The 22,464-nt window shown below is 37.2% G+C and overlaps 2 protein-coding genes across 5 annotated transcripts in view; both read left to right on the plus strand.

The window, feature by feature from the left end:
• The first annotated feature begins 914 nt into the window (after positions 1-914).
• LOC113108493 (RNA-binding protein 44-like) lies at positions 915-10,663 on the plus strand. 4 transcript variants are annotated; one of them, XM_026271662.1, is made up of 19 exons: positions 915-1,142; positions 1,240-1,390; positions 2,207-2,291; positions 2,480-2,586; positions 2,689-2,763; positions 2,858-2,909; positions 4,056-4,186; positions 4,265-5,208; positions 5,291-5,352; positions 6,328-6,486; positions 6,594-6,759; positions 6,853-6,893; positions 8,267-8,339; positions 8,453-8,540; positions 8,618-8,725; positions 8,873-8,943; positions 9,033-9,106; positions 9,558-9,789; positions 10,059-10,663. In XM_026271662.1, exons 2-19 carry the CDS (start codon positions 1,243-1,245, stop codon positions 10,335-10,337), a joined length of 2,895 nt encoding a protein of 964 aa, XP_026127447.1. In that variant the 5' UTR covers positions 915-1,142; positions 1,240-1,242; the 3' UTR covers positions 10,338-10,663. The 4 variants fall into 4 exon arrangements, with proteins under 4 accessions (XP_026127447.1, XP_026127446.1, XP_026127450.1 ...); XM_026271661.1 differs by having other exon boundaries at positions 915-1,151; positions 10,059-10,662; XM_026271665.1 differs by having other exon boundaries at positions 915-1,151; positions 2,237-2,291; positions 10,059-10,662.
• An 853-nt stretch (positions 10,664-11,516) lies between these two features.
• The window catches only part of LOC113108494 (integrin beta-5-like), a 32,321-nt gene continuing 21,373 nt past the window's right edge, over positions 11,517-22,464 (plus strand). The window contains exons 1-9 of the mRNA XM_026271666.1: positions 11,517-12,016; positions 12,533-12,618; positions 12,870-13,077; positions 13,168-13,417; positions 14,492-14,660; positions 16,384-16,545; positions 17,381-17,476; positions 17,570-17,659; positions 18,854-18,988. Of these exons, the coding sequence (XP_026127451.1) occupies positions 11,935-12,016; positions 12,533-12,618; positions 12,870-13,077; positions 13,168-13,417; positions 14,492-14,660; positions 16,384-16,545; positions 17,381-17,476; positions 17,570-17,659; positions 18,854-18,988 (1,278 nt within the window). The 5' untranslated portion in view covers positions 11,517-11,934. The remainder of the gene's footprint in view (positions 12,017-12,532; positions 12,619-12,869; positions 13,078-13,167; positions 13,418-14,491; positions 14,661-16,383; positions 16,546-17,380; positions 17,477-17,569; positions 17,660-18,853; positions 18,989-22,464) is intronic.

The raw sequence follows: 22,464 nt of genomic DNA on the forward strand, positions 1-22,464 counted from the left end.
CTCAGCAGAACGACAGCTAATGCATACCATTTGCTTAGGGTACGTCTTTTAGCACAATGAAGCAAGTAAGAGCTACAGATGTGACATGATCTAACTCACTACTATTTATTGTGCCATGTAAGCAACTGTCCTCCTGCTTAGAAACAGACTGAAATTAAATTTACTGTGATTATAATACATGCTCCAATTTATGAATTTTACTTACGACAAGTCAATTGCTGGCACTCAGAGCTTGACCTTTTTTATTTAGACATTGATCTTGTAATTTACTTTAAGTAATTTGTTGTATGCTACAATTTACCATAATATAAATACCTATGATATAATAACTTAAGCATTTTTTTTAATGAATTTGAATGTTTAAAAAAGCACAGGGAAAGGCGTCTTTCTTTTCTTTTTTCACTAACTAGTTAAGAGCAAAATAGGATTTTCCTGCTTATTATAAACCCAATCCAAGTCATGAAGAGAGTTCATTCATCGTGGTTTGTGTTCTCTCTAGTGGCCACATCAATAATAGCAGTCACACGATACCAAACACTAGGAATCACCAGATGCTCGTTTTATAAAGCCATATTTGGTTATATAACAACTTAAGAGTCTCATGATTTTGGTTAACATGGTATTCATAAATAATGTAATCATTTTGGGTTTTGTTTTTCACTTGTTTTAAACAGCTTTCTATAAGGATCAGTAGAGGGCGAAGGGGAACATTTAATTAAACATCTTTAACGTTACCTACTTTTACCATATTTAATACATAACATGCAATAAAAAAACAAAATATATATATATATATTATTGTTTTAATTAAGTGCATCGTGGTTGAATTAAACTGATCCTGCAGACAAGAAATCACAATAAATAATCTTATAAATAACATGATGCAATACGTCATGACGTAAAATAATGAATCGTTGATTTTCTGTAAGAACTCATTCACAACTGATGATATCTCAGTGAGCGTTAAAATTGGCTGGTCAAAATAGTCAAGTTAACAATTACACAAGTGAGAGCAATTATGTTTACACTCATATCGTACGACATTTACATGTAATTGATATGTAAATGAAATGCTTATCTGGCGCCAGTTTATTAAAAAATCGCGCAGCTGCAGCCCTTAACGTTAATCAGCTGTACCTGAGGTGAACAAGGTCTGTCGTAGTTTTGTTGTCGATAATATCTGGTGCAAACATATTCTAACGGTCTTTTTCTTGAATTTGGTGATTTAAATCGTTTCAGAACATGTGGTACCCTCAACCTGTCGACGTCGTGCCATTACCGTTCGTCTTTGAGTCACATTCAATAACATGTGAGGATCTTTCTGCCAGAACCATGTGGCCAGTCTTTCCCGTTGGCCAAAGTGCATATAATGCAGTGAACGAGATTAATGGTAAGTTATATCAGAGACAATTTGGTTATATAGAGCCCAAGGAAGTCGGGTTGGAGTTGGTCATTTCTAAACGAGGCTTTAAATCTGGTGTATTTTGGTAACTTTAATACATAACGGTCCACTTTACCGTTAACTAAGTTACCCTATTCAGAATAAATCGTGGGTTTACCCAGTTTTCCTTCGTGCATGGCGTTTTGTTAACAATTAAAAACTCAAAAAACATAGAATTGTAGTGCTTTGGATATGAACGCGTTTTAGTAGACCCGGATACCTTTGCCCTTTGGTCCTTTTAAATTTCGAGCGCGCGGGTATTTAATTGAATGTGCAGTGCTTCCGGTGTCATCCGCTTCCAGTTATTTTATGAGGTACTAAAAGCGGCTGTATATTCCAAACTAGTATTTCTTGTCGTATTGTTTAAATTTATCATCGTAATAATAACAACTGCTTTGTAGTGCAATGCAGTTTGATGCACTTTATTTAATTTTATATTAATATCCCTAGAGCAGCTAATGAATCTAAAGTCTATCATCTTAATTGAAAATAGCTTAATTTCGCGTGTATATACCGTGTCCACAGTATAATAGATACTTCTGAGATTTAGATAAGGTTACCTAGCGCCATCGCTCGTTTTCGGCGCGCGCATGCTCTTGTGTGGTCAACGGTCAGCACCTCAGACTCGTTTAAAAGTTGGACTTGGCGAACATATTATATAGATAATTTAGATATGGCATAAATAAGCTGGTAACGTCAGGAGAAAAAAAATCCATCAGATAATTAGTGTAATCAGACATAACTTGTATATCTTTTTTTACTCAGTGTTGCTGAATTTCTTGTACATCTCTCAAGGCTTTCATAATCATCCACTGTACACCAATGATGGAAGGAAGTTTTTGTTGAGGAGGTAAGCAATTGTTAAATAAAGGTTTAACCAAACTCATTTGCTTCAAACCTTCAGTAAGAAATTTCACAAACAACCTTTTACTCGTACACATCAGTGTGCTTGCATTAGATCACTTTGAATCAGTATAATTTGAATTACCACTGAGCCTTGTTAATTTGAGGAGGACAGTTGTGCATCTTGTGTTGTAGGTCACTGTTCGAGCTTGTCTTGGCCAATGACTATCTGGAGCTCACAGATCCAAAGTTGCTTGGATGGTTTCTGTGTTTAACAGCAGAGGACAGAAACTTGATTAAACGTAAGGGCATATAAATTATAAAATGACCTTCAATTATTGAAAGCATTTGAGCAGTAAGTAAAATGTGGGTCTATATGGAAATTGTGCTTTCTCATCCAACAGAAGAGGGAGGGCTTCTGCCATTTTTACAGAAACACCCGGCACTTCGAGTAGACCGACATTATGTTTGTGTGAAATGTGAGTCCAGTTGGTAAAACATTACTAAGAATGGATGTTTATTTTGTCAGCAAGTATTCTGTATACAGTGTAAAATTGATCTTTTATAATTTAGCAAAAACCAGAGGAAACTGCATTCCCCCTCCAGCCACTATGTCATCAAATAAGTAAGTTTAAATTTATATATATATATATATATATATATAAAAAAAATTATTTTTATTTTTTTATGTTCAGTTTTTTTCTGCTGGGGAAGCCTTCCCCTGGCTACCGGGACTTGGGGCAAAAAAAGCCACTAAATTGGACCAATATGCCCTTCTACAAACAAATATATTACGTCTATTTCTAACAAAGTGAATATGAATAGACAGTGTCGATTGTGGCATTGAATTAAGATCTGCTCATGTTCCACCTTTTTTTATTTGAGGTATTTTTAATGTTGCGCATTTTAAACAAATCACGCTTGAATGCACCGATGTATTGGCCACCGATATTTATCTGCCGATTTTTCCTCAATTAACAACCATCTGCATAATGGTTGATATGGAAAAAGGCCGATATAACAATCTGATGGTTTATCAATTAACTGTCAATTAATCAATTAATAATCCTAGTGCTGCTCTCTGCACTTTAATGCTAATCAAAAAACTTAAGACAAAAGACTGCACACTATTCTTTACTAAATAACTTTTGTAACTTTAATAAGTGTAGCAGACCTCATCTGAATAACGACCAAAACTTTACTGTTTTAAGATTGTGTCCTTTTTTACTCCAACAAAATCACCATAAGAGCTAAACAAAGGATGGGCACCAAGTTCCGGCATACATTTTTTGTCTTTTTTTTTATAATCCATTTCTCTCAGATCTACCTTCCAATATGGAAGAAAAAGCTATTGCTATTTGTTTTATTGCAATTTTAAATTTCTGCCTAATATCGATTAGACAATAGTTATTTTCATGTTATGGCTGATAGCCAATAATGGCCTATATAAAGTTCTGTATTTTGTCCAAATGAACAATTGGTCGTTAAAAATGTTTTTGATTTTAGATTTGCTTAATATTACATTAAACACAAGTTTAAAAAATTAACTTTGAGTGATAAATGATTACAAAGATATTGTAAATGCAAAAAAAAAAAAAATGAGGGAAATCAAATGAGCAGCACAATTATTGAATAATAAATATATATTTAGAAAATGAAGTGTGGGTACTGAAAGGTTTTATGCATTGGCTGTTGTCTGGATTTTGAGATTTGGTGGTTGCTCTCAATAGATGAAAGCATTAATATATGCATGCATGTGTCTGTTTTAAAGGTCAAGGTACCCATCGTTTTATGGTGCATCCCAGTGTCAAAATTGTGGAACCAGTTGTCCATTTGGTTCCAAGAAGTGCAGATGTTGTGGCTTTCACATTGAGATTTCAGAAGACAAAGTCTGTCTGTCGGGTGAGATATTATAGTCCTGCCGTAGACTTTTGACACCTAACTAAGAGCTAGAATACTGATTACTGCTTTATTTTTCAGAGAATGAGAAACAACTTGAGCTGCTACCAAACAATGTGAAAGAAGAGCTGATCGTCCAAAATGACGCAACTGTTGGTTGCACGCAGAGCACCCTTAATACTCAGAAAACAAGATGCACGCAGAGCTGTGATTATGGACGCCCTGCTGCACATCCTCCTTCATACAGTAAGGGAATGTGTCCCCATGCCCAGTGCCTGTCTAAGTTGTGGGAGGAAGTAGAGAACAGGGAGGACACCAAACACTTTAAGGACACGACAACCCAGGCAAATTTCTCCCTCGATATGGAGCTGGATATACAGAGTCGGGTTCAGAGGAATGACGATACCCAAAATTACCAAGACCTATCTTATGTACAAGCGGAAGAATCAGATTACCACACTCTGGATCAGGAAGCGATGGCAGAATACTACAGTTTCAGTAACACCAGCTTAGACCATTCGGCATGGAGCGATGGCACCCGGAGTACAGATGCAGCCTACAATGATTCAGTCATGGCCACCAAAGGTAGTACAGAACTATCAGATGAACCTTCAAATGCCACCATGGCCACTGCTGCAAACTCTACTGATTGTTTCTCTTGCCTTGGCAATTCTTTTGAGCTGGAAAATGAGTCAGGGGACCATCAAGAAGACATAAGAAAGAACCATGACTCACTATATGAGCAACAACTCAAAGAGATCAATGTGGGACCTTCACTGAAATCCAAATGTGGTGCTTCAGTTTCTGTGGACCAACTAATAGATGCCTGTGGTGATTTCAGAGCCTGTTTCACATCTTCATGTGCAACAGAGGTTGATCAGATCTTCCAACTGAAAAATGTTGCCACTGACACAGACCTGCTAGCTGTCAGCCATGAGAAAGATACACAGACTGTGCAAAGAGCCACATCTGAAAAGAACACCATTACTGAAGTCTGCATGTCTGATTTAGATGTCCTAACAGAGGTATCTTAATTTCTAAATGGTTTGGTTGTTGTAGTTTATTTTCAAATGAGCTGAGTATAACATGCCCATCATTTACTCCTAGGAATTCATAAAGCTAAAGGAGACAACAGATGAGCTAAAACAACTGAAGAGCAGAAAGGCAAGGTGATTTGCTGAAAATGTTAGCTATTGTACCAAAAAATGAAAATTGTTTAGTCACTCTCATCTCATTCCAAAGCCATAAGACTTCTGTTCATCTTATAAACACAAACCAAGAGACTTTTAATGTAACTTTCTGAGGAGGATTTCTGAGCTTCATTTGAAAGTGCATTCTACCATTTGAAAAGTGCATCAATCAAGTACATATGATTTGCCACTTACCATCTTTTATGTGCTTTATGATTGAATGTTGATCAGTCTTTAAAGTATCACAGTATTTTCCGCACTATAAGGCACACCATATTATAAGGTGCACCTTCAATGAATGGCCTATTTTAGAACTGTTTTCATATATAGGCCGCACCGGATTATAAAGCGCATAGAATAGAAGATACTGCAGTCAAACGTTTGACTGGGTTTGCGTTATGCATCCACTAGATGGAGCTGTGCTAAAGGGAATGTCAACATTTTGACAGGGCGCCTTGATCCATATATAAGGCGCTCCGGATAATAAGGCGCACTGTCGTTTTTTGAGAAAATTAAAGGCTTTTAAGTGCGCCTTAAAGTGTGGAAAATATGGTATTTTGATTGTATTTGTTACTTTTTTTACTTCGTTCAATAGTTAGTAACGTTTCTTAGTGTGATTATTATTTTAAGTGTAAAATGTCCAAACTACTGTAACAAGATGCTTAAGTGCGTTCAGAGCATTGTTATTGTTGTTAATGTTACTTTTTTATTAATTAGAGATTATATAGAGATTGCTTTATAGGATTTCCATTTATACCCAAGATACACATCCTTGAAAGCCAGGAAGATTAAGCTTTTAAGTGTAAAAATGATTCAGTAAGATATTAAACACTTTTTATTACAGTTATTATATTTTTAAAACAGTGCTTCAGTCTTCATCACTGTTGTGCATCAAATCATTTGGTGTGGTTTGAAATGCCTAGAATGATCATGTCATGTTCTTCTCGGCCCTAGTCCTGGCGGTGACCACTGCAGGAGAGTTTGTGGATGTGACTGTGCACAGCGAGTGACGAGAGCAGAACTGCGTCTTCTCACTCTTCAGTTTGTCATGTGTCAGCAGCACTGCTGGAGACGCTACTTCACCTCCCCACAGGGTGAAAGTGTTCTTTGGGGGTAAGAGATGGCTCACAGAAGGATTTGTATTATGACAATTCGATACTTTTCTTTTAAGGTATTCTGTCCTAACCTTTGAGGCCAGCTATTTTTTGTATGTTCCTTAGGAGCGAGGGCCTTCCAGACGGCATAGCAGAAACCCTGAATACACTACAGAATGAGTACAGTGAGATGAGGAAACAGATTCTAGCAGGCATTCCTCTGGATAACCTTAAGCCCCTGTCAGTAGACTCTGAAAATATAACTACAAGGGCAAACTACAGCCCAGCATCGGTATGACAAATCTGGAATTGTCAAGAATTTGGAAATGTATCATATATGATCTGATATATATATACTGTAGTTGGTAATGAGCTGTCATTTCAGGTACTTGAGGCCCATTTAAACTCATTGGACTGTCCAGGAAGGTAGGTGCTCATGATGTTTCAAATAAATATCCTTGAAACCTTTTCACAGAAGTAGTAAATAACTGGTATGAGTTACACTTGTGGACAAAATTATTAGAAAACTAGTATTTACAAAAGCTAAAAATTATTTGAAGTCCGTTATTTTCTTTTTTTTTTTTTTTTTGCTGTAGTGTGTCAGTAGGAAATATCAGTTTACATGTCCAAACATTAATTTTGCCATTAATTGTAATAATCCAGGGAGATTTTTGTTTGCACAAGGAGTCTGACAACAGCCAGTGCTCCACACAGACATCTGATCTCATCATCATCAGTCTGTCTGGAATAACATGAAGAAACTGAACACACTGAGACTGACTCAATCCAGTAGAGCACCGGCTGTTGTCAGACTCCTTGTGCAAACAAAAATCTCTCTGGATTATTACAATTAATGGCAAAATTAATGTTTGGACATGTAAACTGATATTTCCTACTGACACTAAATGAGAAATGGTTCTCAACTGACTTACCTGGTTACGGTAAATAAAGGTTTATCTACAGCAAAACATAGAAATAACTGACTTAAAAAAATTTAGCTAGTGAATATACTAGTGTTCTAATAATTTTGGCCACCTCTATATTGTTGAAAATGTCAAAGAAAGCGTAGTTGTAAACCTTGAAGATTGTGCTTCCACGTTGCACTCCAGGGTGCTAGAGGGTGACAGTGGTTCAGTCAAATCAAAACCTAGAAATATCTGCAAACAAGAATACATATTTATTATTATAATGTGGATTTTTTTTTTTTTTTAATTACTACTATCATTCTGCAAGTATGCATTAAATTAAGTGCCAGTCATGAAAGAATCAAAAGATTGCTATGAACGATGTTCTTTTGACCTTTCTATTTCTCAAAGAATGCTGATAAAAATGTTTTTCAAAAACTTTTCTTGAGCACCAAATCAGCATATTAGTATGTGCATGTAACACTGAGGACTGCAGTAATGATGCTGAAAATTCTGCTTTGCATCACTGAAATAAAGTACATTTTAAAATATATTAAAATAGAAAATAGCTGGTTTAAATGTAGTAATTTACAATATTACTGTTTTACTGTATTTATTCAAATAAATGCAGCTTTGGTGAGCATAAGACCCTTCTTTCAAGAACATAAAACAATCTCACAGCTACAAATTTTTTAACAGTAGTATAGATGAATAAATATGAAACTTTTTCTTTCCTGTGCTCCGTTTTATTGTACTTTTTCCCCACATAATATCAGCTTAGTCTGCCTGAGCTCTGTTTCGTCACAGTTTATATACACTGAATTTTGCTGTTTGATGGGTAATGTTTGTGTATCGCCATGTACATGTTCAGAAGTATTATTTCGTTATGTATAGTACCATTGCAAGTGGTCGAAGAGTGGATGAAGAAAGTGAAGAGATGAGAGCACCAAGCACTGAAGCTGCTTTGGTAGTTCATTCACATACTATTATTTATTTGATTAAATTGTGATGAATCAACAATTGTATCTGAAATATGAGTTTGTTATATTGGAATGGCCAGTATTTGTCCTTTCTGAATAGGATGACACAAAAGGTGGCAGCAACAAGCAAAATAAAGCTCTGGTCCTTTTACCCAAGCAGCCAGGAGCTTCGGCTGAGCACAACCCTGGTATGAATCTCAAACTGAGAAAAGAGAAATAAACCAGAATCATTTCTCAGCAGTGTTTGGTATGCATGCTATGGTAGGTGTCATCAAAGATCCGAATAGCAGCGAGGCTTGGTTTGATGCAGAAGAGGAACTTGGGTCTCCAAATCAAGATGGAAAAATGGAGAAACTGAATGAAAGGAATGGAAGTATGGACTACTAAATGGAACAACATATGAAACTGCTGTTATATAAGCCTAAACTTATAATTGTGAAGCTGAAATACTGTTTATGAAAGCACCTCATTGCTGTAGGCTGGTGGATTTAGTTGACTGATATTTGCTACTCTTTCACAGGGACTGATGAAGATGAATCAAACCACAGTTCCCTCTTGTGCATTACAAGCTTGCCTGGCAATATCACTGAGGTAGAATCCACACAAATGTGAAGTTTTCAGTGAAGTTAATGATGGCCTCTAGGAGGCAGCAGCCACCACTAAATGTTCTTTTTCTGTAGCATGAAGTGCTGCTTTGGTTTGAGAAGTACAATGCCACCAATGTCTGCATCTCCACTTTCAGCAACAGTATGAGGTAAGGTATAAAATATTTATCAACCCTGATTAGAATTTTGCAGTTTTTTTTCAAAATGAAATTGTATTTAATGCATTACACCTTTCTTAGACGCACTAATTATCAATCACAGTAAATAACAAACCTTTGAAGTTAAGTATTAGAGTGTAAATAACCATGGACTAAAATTGTTTCACAAGGTTTCTTGCAGAAAAACCTTGCTGAACTTGATTATGACTTGACTGGGTATGACTACTCATTTTGCCTAATCTCAATGTGCCAGTACGGCAGCAAAGAGCCTTCAGCTCCACACCCAAATTGTGATGGTTACAGTTACCAAACTGGCAGTTTAAAGATACAGTGCTTGTTTTTTATATTAATCTTTAGAGATGCTGAATGTAGTAGTTCCGGGTGTTAAAGCATTATCAGAGATTATCATTAATGAAATGCACTCTTGTCTGTCCATATGTAGGGCAGCTATTGTTTATCTCAAGAGCCCCAGTGATGCCATAGCAGCAGTTAAAGATCTACACGGGTGCTCCCTCCAAGGCCACACTGTCCAGGTGGTGCAACTCCACGGGCCTGTCTCAGCTGATCTTAAACTGATCTGTGATCTGCCCCACAGCACCTCAAAAACCCATACAGAAGAAGCTGCTGGGGATGGACTCGGGACGAAGGGTGTAACCTATACTTCTTCACCTGGTGTAAGTATGAAGTAGAAGGCTTTCTTAGAAAGCTTGCTGTGTCCAAAACTAGTTAACTTTCTATCACTAGTACTTTGAAATCCAATCATGTGTGTGTATTTAGTATTATTATGAGCTAACATAATTATAATAGCTAACTAGCTAATGTGTTCTTATTTTAAATTATATGTACATATATTATTTTATAAATTAGTTTCAGTTATTGCTAATATCATACCAATTTAGCTTTTTTTGTTCCAAACCCTTAAGATGATATGTTTTTGACTCAGGGGCCGCGCTGTAGTGTGGACCGGTTAACCAATGTCTGCGACTCGCCCACAGCCTCTGGCACCTGTGTGCCACAGCACTACGCCACCATGGGAAGCTTTGACACCATCATGGCCCGGCTGTCAGAGCGTCACCCAAATGTAGGCCGCCAGAGGATCGTTGATGCCCTGCTGGAACTGCGGGCCAAACATCAGGGCTTCCTCAGTGGGCTTCCTTTAAAATCTATAGTGGATATGACCTCTGAGCTTCTAACACAGGCCTCTACTGTGACACATATTTGAGTTAGTACTGTTTTAAGCAGCGATAAAGACCTTGTAAATAGTTCCTTTGACTAGTATGACTGGATTACAGTTGTCAGTTCGTTGTTGTTGTTTGTTTGTTTTTTCAGCTAACTATTGTTATCTACAGCCATTTCATTTTAATTCATTAATCAGAGTTCTCCTAGAGGTGGAGTTATTATTTTTTTTATTCATTTTAGGTTTTCATCTCTGCTGTTATCAGTTATGCTAAGTGCATATGGAAGTTTCTTTGTGTTTCCTGAATAAAACGGTTTTCCTGTGTTTCCTATATTGATTTGATGAGTGCAAGCCCAGGCACAGTGTAGATCTGCACATTTCAAATGTGCAAATTTCAGAGCATTTCAAGTCATGTGACCAGGGGTCTTTTGCAATTGTAAAAATGGTCAGTGGTGGAGGGACCCTTTTTTATCACTCCTGTCAGCTCAGGTTAAACTAGAACCACTTTATATTCTTGAAGGTACCTAATGGGTTCTCCACTGTTCTTTCTGCAATGTAATTAGTGATGGTCACATGACTGCTGACTGCACTGGATGAAATTTCTGAGCCAGATCTCAGATCTCTCTTTGAAGTCCCCCAGCACTGCACTTTTCTATCTCTCCCTATGTCTGACACTCACACTTCAGGTCTTGAAGTCTCCACCAATGAGCTGAATCATGTTTGATAGATGAGGCAGATATACAAAATGTGCAGGACAGGGTTGAGAACTACTGACTTAGATGTTTAATGTACTACTGACATTAACTTTTTTTTGTTTTTGTTTTCAAAGTGCTCTAAACCTACTTTTACGAAGAAGAAAAAAACAGCATGCAACAATTTTAATGTAATTTGTCAGTTTTACGTGAGAAACTGATTTGTACTTTAGAGCAAAATATGATTGTTCAGTCCATAAAACACATGTATTGGTTACTAAGATCAAATCGTTGAAGAGTTAAATGTCCTTTTAAACTGCTTCGTCCTAGTCGGTGTTACTTTCTCCCCTCATATTCTGACTAGCCCCGCCCTTTGCTTTTTTATTTTTTATTTTATTGGCAAGTACGTTTGAATGACTTGTTTACTGTCCAATCAGTGCATGCTTTGAAGTCGCCCTACCATCCAATCCCAGCGAGGGGGGATTTGTTGGAAGTGATTGGGAAAAATCGTCCAGTCTCTTCTCCCATGGGCGGAGTCTAGATTAACGTGAGGGACGCGGCAGGCACTCAACTATTGAACTTCCACGCTGAAAACAACCGGATGATGAGTAAAACAGTCTGTTTACAAAGTTTAACGTGTTTGCAAACGAAGATTTGAAACTCAGTATGGATGCAGTCAATGGGGAATTATTGCAGTGGACCGCAGACAGAGTGCGACAGTAACAATAACTTTGGATGTGGATTATAGTTCAGAGTTTTCTCGTATGTTTACCAGTGCGACTCTAACTTCAGTCATGTGTGCTCCGCAGTGATGTGGACAGGATGGACACAAAGAAGACCTCAGCCACTCACGATATAAGAAACGGACATTTATAATATAAACTGTTTTTTATACAGTTGGACAAAAACAAAAGTTTTGACGTTGAACGGTTTTGATTTTTCAAAGAATAATGTGGAAACCTTGCCCATTTACACGTCACCCGGCCCTTCTAGTTTACATAGTCTTGGAAATATTTATTCTCAGCGTCAAAGGTAAGAGTAGTTCAGTGTTTAATGAAATGTCATCTAAATGCTTTATCTGATTTCGTTTACATAAGTAGCAATTCAAATAGGTATACTACATAATAAATTAGTAAATGCAAATACATGAAATAAATATTAAAAATTTTGTGTTTATATATATATACATACATACACACACACACATAGGCCTATATATATATATATATATATGTGTGTGTGTGTGTGTGTGAATAAATTGTATGTTTGAACATTAATTTGCCTTTCCCTTCATTTTTGCAATTGATTCCATCTATTTACTTAGTGTTTAATGTACTTAATGTATTTATTTCGCCACCATGATGATGAGGGGATGTCAGTTTGACCCAATTACTTTTCTATGCAATTCTGTGACTTTGTATCGTTTCTCATGTTTGTGTCGATGAATCACTTGTGTCGTAGAACTCCTTGGTTGTAAGTGTCTTTAGATCAAAAGGTGTTAAATGCATATACTCATAATACCTATCTGCCTTGCAATGGATTTTTTAGGTCTTAATGTTTGCACGAGCGGCAGCGCCACATCTTGTGAAGAATGTCTCCTCATTCACCCGAGCTGCGCCTGGTGCGCGCAAGAGGTACTGAGACACTGTGATTGACAGAAGATCTCACAAAACCTGATGAGCTGCCTACCTTGACAATACTTTTAGCCAACAAAGACTAGTCAAATATTGTCTAGTTAGGCAGACGGGCCACTGATTTATTTATACATTTGAATATACTTCAATCCAGGGCATTACTGCTGTATTTCGCTGCATTTGTGGGTTTGTTCGTTTATTTAATGGTTTTCTCCCATCAATCACCACAGCAATCTTTTTCCCTGATTCAGGACTTTGGACAAGCTAGAACTCTCAACTCACGATGTGACTTCAGCCAGAACTTACAGAAAAGAGGATGTGATGCCCCTTTCATAGAAAATCCCAGGAGTGGCAGCTCTCTGTTGCGGAGCAAACCTCTGAGCTCCAAAGGTTCTGGGGTGACCCAGTATGATGTCATCCAGATATATCCACAAAAGATCTCTCTTAGCTTAAGGCCTGGTAAGGCTTCTGAGAAGCACCCATTTTAATAAATCATTAGTAGATACTTTGTAATAGCAATGTCAGTTTAATGACTCTTACATCTTTCAGGTGACCAGACCTCATTTAAGGTACAAGTGCGTCCTGTAGAAGACTACCCCGTCGATTTGTACTACCTGATGGACCTCTCGCTCTCCATGAAGGACGATCTGGACACAATCCGTAACCTTGGCACCAAATTGGCTGAGGAAATGAGGAAGCTTACAAGTAACTTCCGCCTTGGCTTTGGCTCTTTTGTGGATAAGAACATCTCACCCTTCTCCTACACAGCCCCCAAGTACCAGGACAACCCATGCAATGGGTAAGAAAGGACTTCTCACAGATGTGTGATGAGCTGTAAACAGGTTTGGAATTGGCTCTCCTTATGTTTAAATTAAAATGCAAAAAGGCCTTTTGCCCTTTAATGCCCTTTGTTATGCAATGGATAGAACAGTGAGAACTGTTTGGAGTGGACACAGTACTTTTTCTTCTGGGGAAGTGAACGTGTCTTGATTTCTTTCCCATGTGATACTAAAAATAGTCCTGCTTTGGCATTGACTTTTCTTATGGGGAAAGTGCATCATTGAAAATTCAAAAAGCTCTCAGCGTCCCACAGTTCTGTACTTGTTAACCACAGTCTTATGTCACAATTTAAGGTAAACACTTAATTTAGTTTAGAGAAACATTTAAGATATTTGTCCTGCTTTCACTGGTGGTTATCTTTCTAGTCCAATGGAAAATAGTGGTAGACTTATTGGAAAGTGTGACAGCAGATTGAGGTTGCAAAGCCAGTACAGCACATGGCCTAGAGAAGCTATTACCCCATGCTGCCCACATCCCATCACGCATCAGTGACCATGTAGGTTATGCTTTTAGTCCTCTTGAATGCTCACTGTACCACAACAGATTTCATACAGATAAATGACAAGGCACATACCATATTTCACAAGTACATGTACTCTATCCTTTCAAAAATATTTTTTTTACAATTTGTTATTATCTGACTATATTTCATTAATTCGACTAATTAAAAACAATATTTTATACATGTATACTATGTATTATTGTACTATACCATGTGCATATAAAATGCTGAGTTTAATTTAAGACTTTTTGCACATGCTAATATTATGCATATTTAAATAAATAACAATTTAAAAATTAAAAAATAATTAAAATTGTAAATTTTTTAGTGCTGGTTATTTACATTTAAATAGTTTTTAATGTGCTTAAAAAAACATAAATATTTTGTTGGTTTTAAAATGATAATTTCATGTATATTTAAATTAAAACAATTGAAGTTTATAATAACATGCTTTCAAAATCATTATTATAATGTATGATTTTAGTATTGCTTTTTAAGCTTCTGATTTCTCTCATTTTTCTCTTGTTACAGATATAAGTTGTTCCCAAACTGCGTCCCTACGTTTGGCTTCCGTCACCTTTTGTCTCTTACGGACAAGGTTGACCGTTTCAATGAAGAAGTGCAGAAGCAGCTGGTTTCGCGGAACAGGGATGCACCGGAGGGGGGGTTTGATGCCATTCTGCAGGCTGCCGTTTGCAAGGTAAGCAGTCAGTAGAGACAGGTCATTTTGCCGCTTCATCACTACGTTTCTTTAACTCCTTCAGCTCCCTATAGAGTCAGAAAGCATGTCCAGCAAGAGAGTTGATGTCTTGTTATTGTGCTGTGCTGTCTGAGCTTTATCAGAACAGATACAAGTGTCTGAGTCCTAAAAGAGAACACCCTATTAAAGCATGACATCATAGGCTGTAAAAAAATATTTGTTTTGGTGTGAAAGGCACAATCACAGCATGCATGAGCGAAAGACACTGTGTGGTTAACCCCGAATTAGATAGGAGAGCCTTGCACTTTTATTCACTGTACAGTATGTGTTTCGCATTTTTAAATATTTAGCCATTTAAAATGTTAGTCAGCATGATGTCTGATATTAGAGTAGTTAGTGGACTTTTTGTATTTATATTTTAGGTTAAATATATATGCATCTATGGATGAAACTGTACTAGTCACCAATTTTAAATGGGGGGTGAAATGCTATTTCATGCATACTGAGTTTTTTACACTGTTAAAGAGTTGGATTCCCATGCTAAACATGGACAATGTTCCAAAAATACTCCTTCCGGTTTGTCACAAGTTTCGGAAAGTTTTTTTTGAGTATGGCTCTGTGTGACGTTAGATGGAGTGGAATTTCCTTATATGGGTCCTGAGGCACTTCTGCCGGAAGAGCGCGCGCTCCCGTATAGCAGAGCACTGAGAGCAGAGACAATCACTGATCAGAGCGAGAGCGTAGCGAAATGTCACAAAAAAGGGGTGTTTTTGGTTGCCAGGGCAAGACAACCCTGCACAGATTACCAAAAAAAAAAAACAGCATTAAGGGACCAGTGGATGGAGTTTATTTTTACAGAGCATCAACGGAGCTGTGCAAGTGTTTTTGTTTGTTCCCTGCATTTCGAAGATGCTTGTTTTACAAACAAGGCCCAGTTTGACGGCGGATTTGCACATCGTTTATTTCTTAAGGATAATGCAGTCCCAACGAAAAAGTGTCACGATCGTGTGTTGGAACTGCAGGCGGTGAGTAAAACTGCTTCAAATATCTCTGTGTTGTTAACTTAGCTATCGGCGTGTAAGCACATCAAGTAAACAACATGCGATGTTGTCATCAAACTGCACTTTCCACATGTACAGCTTAAAAAAAAAAAAAAAAAAAAAAAGACAAAGTGGAACTAAGTCATTTTCCAAAACCGCTAAGCAAATATATACAGTTTCAATACATACCACATAGAGAAGTCGTTGCTGATGCTGCTCTTGTTAAATTTCAGCCTCTGGATCTGATTCTGGATCATAAATAAATGGCTGAATCTGACTGTTAGCCATGGTTTGTTTTGGATGTTTTTTTCCTCACGGTAATGTCACAGCTTCCAAACGCTCTCAACGCAAAAGCCTACTGCCGCTCGTGATTCTTTAGCTCCGCCCACACGTCACGCCTCCAGCCGGTCGTGTTTTTCCGGGAAAAATCGGTACAGACTATCTTTCTCTTATGAATATAATAAAACTAAAGACTTTTTGGAGTTATGAAGGATGCAGTACTACTCTATAGGTACTCAAGATTAACAGGATATTGAGTGAAAACGAGCATTTCACCCCCCCTTTAAACACCATCATAGTTAATTGTTTGCTAATGACGAGAATTGGACCTTAAGATAAAGTGTGGCCAGAAATATGAAAAGATATATGCTGGCATAAATGAAAATTTAATCTTACTGTGGCAGGAGAAGATTGGCTGGAGGAAGGAGGCCTATCATCTCTTGGTGTTTGCCACCGATGACGTCCCTCACTTGGCTTTGGACGGCAAGCTCGGTGGACTAGTGCATCCTCACGATGGACAGTGTCACCTGAACGACAAGAACGAGTATAGTGCTGCAAACCAGATGGTAAAGCATCATCTGAACCAAACAAATGTTCATCCAGTTTATGTGAAGACATTTGGGTAAATAGATTGACCGTCTGTATGAAATTAGATTGTTTTATTGTAAACACACTTCAAGCCTAAATGCTGGTCCTCAACTGCCATTTTCCATTATTACTTGAGTTTAAGATATAAAGATTGTCTGAAAAGCTTAAACCCCAGCAGGTTTCTGTTTTCTGAACCATATTAAGACACCTTCAAATGTGTTTAGGTTTTAATGGGAAGGTTTTATGCACTTGTTTCCTTCTCTTTTGACCAGCTTATGTCTCTTGTATATTCATAACTTTTTTTCTTTTTCTTGGGGAGGTGGGGTGCTTTGAACTGGCAAAAAAGCATTTTTTTTCCCTCATCTATGTCAAAGTGCAAGAACAGATGCTGCGCTAGTCTCTGTGGAGTTTGGGTTTCATCCTAAACAGCTGAGTGTTTTGAGAGAGACAGAGCAAGAGAGAGATCAACCAGAAGAAAAACAAGCAAAAGCAGTGTGTGCTTTCTACTGCAGACTAGGATTTAATATTTCTGCATCCATCTTGTTCTGTATAAAACGTTACTCATGTGCTTAACACATCACTGATCATTCATTACAGAGATTGAGCACAAACTCCCAGGATTCTCAGGCAGGTCATAGCAGAGGACACCTGTAACTGAATACAGAGGAAATGGGTGGAAAGGAGAAACCATGAAGGGGAATCAGAAGAGCGATGACTTCCTTTTGCAAACTTCCTTTTGCAACAGAAAGATTACTGCAGGGAGTGTGGGAATGAAAAAATGCATCTTACTGATACATGGACATCTCTCCACAGGACTACCCTTCACTCGCTCTACTTGGAGAGAAACTGGCAGAAAACAATATTTTCCTCATCTTTGCTGTGACCAAAAGACACTATGTTCTTTACAAGGTATCTTTCATCCATCAGAAGCTATCTTGATCATCGTTGAGCTGTTTTTGTTTTGAAATTAAAGTGTTCTCCTCAATGTTTTTTTACTTGTAGAATCTCACAGCTTTGATTCCTGGGACTACAGTGGAAATTTTGGACCAAGACTCCAAAAACATTATTCAGCTAATTGTGAACGCATACAATGTAAGTTGTTCTTATTACCATCTTGTAATGTGGGTGGATTTTTAAAAGTGCTCATAAAAGAAAATGGGCTCTTGTTGACCCCATAGCTGATCCCTTCATGCTTTTGTTCCCTGTAAAGTGTGTCGTATGTGTATCTCATGGTTCAAGGTTGAAGCTGTGATATATATAGTGACAGCCCATTATGAACGCACTGTTCATTTTTAGGGAATGTGGTAAACACACTTCAGGGTCAGGCAGCTCACAGCACAGTAATATATAAAGTGTACAAATTGACTCCAGTTTAATTGGCAACCAAACTGATTACCCTGATTGTTTTTCAGCTAATAAATGGTTTGGAATTGAATTAGGAACAGATGATGTTGTGGAGTGTGATTTTTAGGAAAGCTTTACTCTTTTGCTTCAGTGCATGATTACATGAGATAATGAGATAATTTTGTTAGTGAAGAACATTTAACGTGTTTGCCTTAGTTCACACAGTAATCTTTGTAGACTGGTATTTTTGGGGCTGTATTGAAAGTGCTGCTTTGGTTTAGGAAATGGACCCAAAAGATGTCACAATGTTGTGGAGAGCTTCTTTTGTAGTGGAGGACACTTTTGCACATGCATTTTTATGTAAACTTAATTTAACACAAACTTCATAAAAAAAAAAAAAAGTACATTATTATTTATTTTTTTATTTTTTTATTTCTATCAGTAGTAGCCTTACTAACCCTAAATGTTTGTACAGTAGAGTAGATCCACTGGACATCTGCCTCAAGGTTTTGCAAACACAATTAAGCACCATGGGAAACCATGTCATAAGATAGCTCTGATGATGTTAGAATGATGTTACATTATGAAGAGAAATTCAATAATCTGTTTATAACTGGTCACAAACACTGACCAAGTATCAAGCCAGGGTTTTTTGTTGTTGTTGACCAAGTTACTTATCTCTCCTGACTTTTAGTTTACACCAAAATATGCCAAAATACCAAAGGCTATGATTACTGTCATGGATATGATCTATTTTGGTGTTGTTTTGAGTGGTAGTGTCCTGGCCAAGAGGATGATTGTTTGTGATTTTAGTTTTTGGTGCTAGAGCATTACAGAAACCAAGTATGTGATTTTTATTTTTCCATTTTCATTGAAATTGTAACCAGTGAATATGAGAGGCTTTTGTGTTATGTGAATGATTTTGTTTTTGTTTTAATGTAGAACATCAGGTCAAAGGTTGAGCTGAGCGTATGGGACCATCCTGAAGATCTCAGTCTGGCCTTCACGGCCACCTGCCAAGACGGCCAGCCCCTGACCGGCCTCCGCAAGTGTGCTGACCTCAAAATCGGTGACACTGTTAGTACTTTATTAAATATCGCCAGTGCCTTTTACACAAACTTACTTGCTGTACATTATTTACTCAATGAGAGCATGTAAAGTTTGAATAATATGCCATGTTCTGCACTCGCATGTCATTATCCTGTATCAGCCACAACAGACTTACAATCTGTTTGTAAAATAGTCTGAGTAAAATAGTCAAGAGAGCCCTCTTTAGGATTTAGGGAACTAAATATTATTGTATCATAACATGTGGATGACAGATTCATAACCTCAAGCACACTAGTTCTAACAGTGTTTGTATTAACAGTTACTTTATAATGCTTTCGCTTTACAGTGTTCACATGTCGTGGATTGTAGTTGTTGGATCTCCCATACATTCTTACATTGTAAAACTTCTATAGGACTACTTGGTACATGTCTCCATGCAGTGATCTGAGCCTTGGATTCAAGCAGAGTTCTCTACTCTTGCCTGTACCATTCCCATTCTGCATAATTGAATGTAGAGAAGGATCGTGAGGGAAAGTGGTGGGGTAGAGCTGAATACCCTTTCTGAATGGAGCAGCCAGGGCCTTTTTGTCTCATCCACGAGGGAAATTTGTCTCACCGTGCCCAAGTGCCAATCATGCCTTTAGAAAGGGGAGCGCAACCCAAACAGAATCCCATGTGTCACTGACGGTTCTCCCCTGAACCCTCTGAGGAGTCTGCTGCTGAATTTCAATGGGCTCGCACAATGGAGCAGGCCTCTTTCTCAGGGAAAAACACAGGCTTTAGATACAGAGGTGGTAGCTCAGATTCTAAAGTTATGCTTAGATTCCTTTCACAGAAGTAATTCAAGCCCCTAGAGACTACTAAAGTGTCCCATACATAGCACATTCATCTAATCCCATAACTTTACTTTTGGATAGACATTGTTTGCCATGGATTTATAAAGCTCTGCTACCTGTTGTGCAAGATTTATTGATATAGCAATATATTTTAGATACAGCCACAAGTGTTTTTATATACATTTTATGTCATTCTTACCTATTACTATATAGAGTGTTTAAAAAAAAAAAAAAATTATTATTCTCATCCATCCAGGTATCACAAAAATGAATCCCAGCTGGGTGTTTAGAATGCCAATGTATTGTTTTTAGTATTATCTAGTATTCTTTTAGTGTAATTTTATATACTGTTGTTTTTTTATCATTAGCTTTTCTCATAATGAACTTTTAATTTTTGTATTTTCATTTTAATTTGAGTAATTCTGTCATGTGCTTTTATCATTTATTTGATTTTTTTTTTTTATCTCCATTTAGGTTTAATTTTAATTTTGGTTTTATTTTCTAGTTTTTATCCATTTTCATTTCAACGTAAACTAATTTTAGTTCGTTGCCACTGCAACAGTTTTTCATCTGATATTTATTATTTCAGCTTTATTTCAGTTTTAAAAAATCACTCAACTGCTATTGCAGAATACTCCAGTTTAATGTCTAGTTTGAATATTTCACAATAATGTATTTTCTTTTTTCTACTGGCAGCTTGTCTTCATGTTATTTTCTGCTTATTGCATGCTAAAGACTAGAGAGAAAAAATGAAAACAGGCTCCTCCCATTCTTATTAATGCTGTAGTTTGCTGCTGCTCTGAAGGCTTTATTTCTCCTAAAAACAACTTCTGCAAAGACACAGAGCGATCTGGGTTGCTTTTCCTAAAAACAACTAAGGTTGCAAGTTCTGTCGTTACCAATGGAGTTCATTGGAACTATCACCATAGTTAGCTAACAAAGCTTTTGGGAAACGTGCCCCGGTCATTTCCTGTTCTAATCGTCACTACATGTAAAACATTAGCAGTGATTTCCCTACTCTTAATCTGGTTTGTTTATATTAAAATGCCATTTTAGAGTTTTGACCAGTGATGGCTCATCTTTATATAATGTCCACACCTCTTCCTTTGCCCAACCACACAGACTTTAATTGAGTTTTCCAATGCTTTCTGTCTTCATCTAACCATTGCCATGTACTCGTGACTCACATGTCTCCTTAATCCAATTCTGCAGCTCATTGCCTCATTGAAGAATTCTTCTTGCTGCGCTTTTGACCATCTGTGACCCCTCACTTTCCCGCTTTTTTGTGTTGCTTTACAGCATGGTCTTTATGGAGATGATATGTAGTGCAATTTGATTGTTTGATGTAATTTTACCATAGAGTTAATGTTATTTACACAAATTATTATACACTACTCTGAATTCTGGTGTGGAATGGTAAAGACATTTTAGAATGTTAAAGATTTGTATCTTAATTTTTTTCTCCTTTTATTTAATTTTTTATTTAAAAAAAAAAAAGTCATGGTTTCCACAAAACAAATATTTAGCAGCACAAATGTTTTCAACATTGATAGTAATGCGATTTGTTTCTTGAGCATCAAATTGGCATTATGGAATGAACATAACTGAAACCAGCAAACAAATAAAACAATTCATAAGTGAATTGAGATTTTTGGGCCAAATTGTCCAAAATGTTACCAGTTATTCATGATTTCATGCACAGTTAGGATGCTAGTACAAGAACATTTTCCACATGAGCAAAAGGTTCTCCTGTACAGAAATAGACATTTTGAATATTTGATAAATTGTCTTACTTGCCTCCCTTTTGTGTCAAGTCTTTTCTCCATCATTTCTATTTTTACACTGAATATGTGTTTTCTTTAGGCTGTTACTTTGCTTTAGAGAGAACCGTGCTGTCAAAGTAATAGCAACCCCTTTTCCATTTAAATAACTTTTCTGACAGCCTTAGCCTTTCATTTTGATTAAGACGACATGTGAGCCTCTAGTCAACCTCCATCAATATGACCCTCTGTGGCCCAGTGTTTGGCTCTGAGCTTTAAACTCTTGGGTCTGGAGGACTTACTGATGTGAAACACTACTTCAAAGTGTTCAGACACAGCGTGTTGGGCTTGTTCGCTCCCCTGGGCGGTTCTGAATCAAAGGCCAGCCAGGCTACATGTTTTGGAAAGTGTCGGGTTTTCTTCCCCTGAGGATCCGCACATTAAGTTTGCTCACTTCTGGGAAAAGAATTGATAAAGTGATAAAGGCTCTTTAACCCTGCATGTTGCATTAATTTAGTGCAGCTGTAAGACTCTTAAACCACATCTCAAGTGGAATACTAAATCTGAGAAATGAGTTTTGAATTTTTATCTCTCCATCTTACCATAAATTGATTGATGTTGATCAAGTCTGGGCTAGTAAAGATGAAGCCTCTAATGATTAGACTTACTTCCTTTTGGGTGGTTATCATCAGGGTGGAGTCCCTCCTTCTTCTGGTCTGAAGCTCTGTGATTAATCTGACAAGTATGATCTACATCAGTTAGTGAAGCCTCTGTTTGCCACCGAGTTTGCATTCTTGAACCTTGGTTTAGATGTCCCAAAGGTTTGTGGTTAACACAAGCTCAAGATATTTTCATGTTTTATTATGCAGCATTAAATACATCAGTAATCCCACACTTGTGATTTATT

Source organism: Carassius auratus, chromosome 9, assembly GCF_003368295.1.
Source record: "Carassius auratus strain Wakin chromosome 9, ASM336829v1, whole genome shotgun sequence".
Taxonomy (NCBI): domain Eukaryota; kingdom Metazoa; phylum Chordata; class Actinopteri; order Cypriniformes; family Cyprinidae; genus Carassius; species Carassius auratus.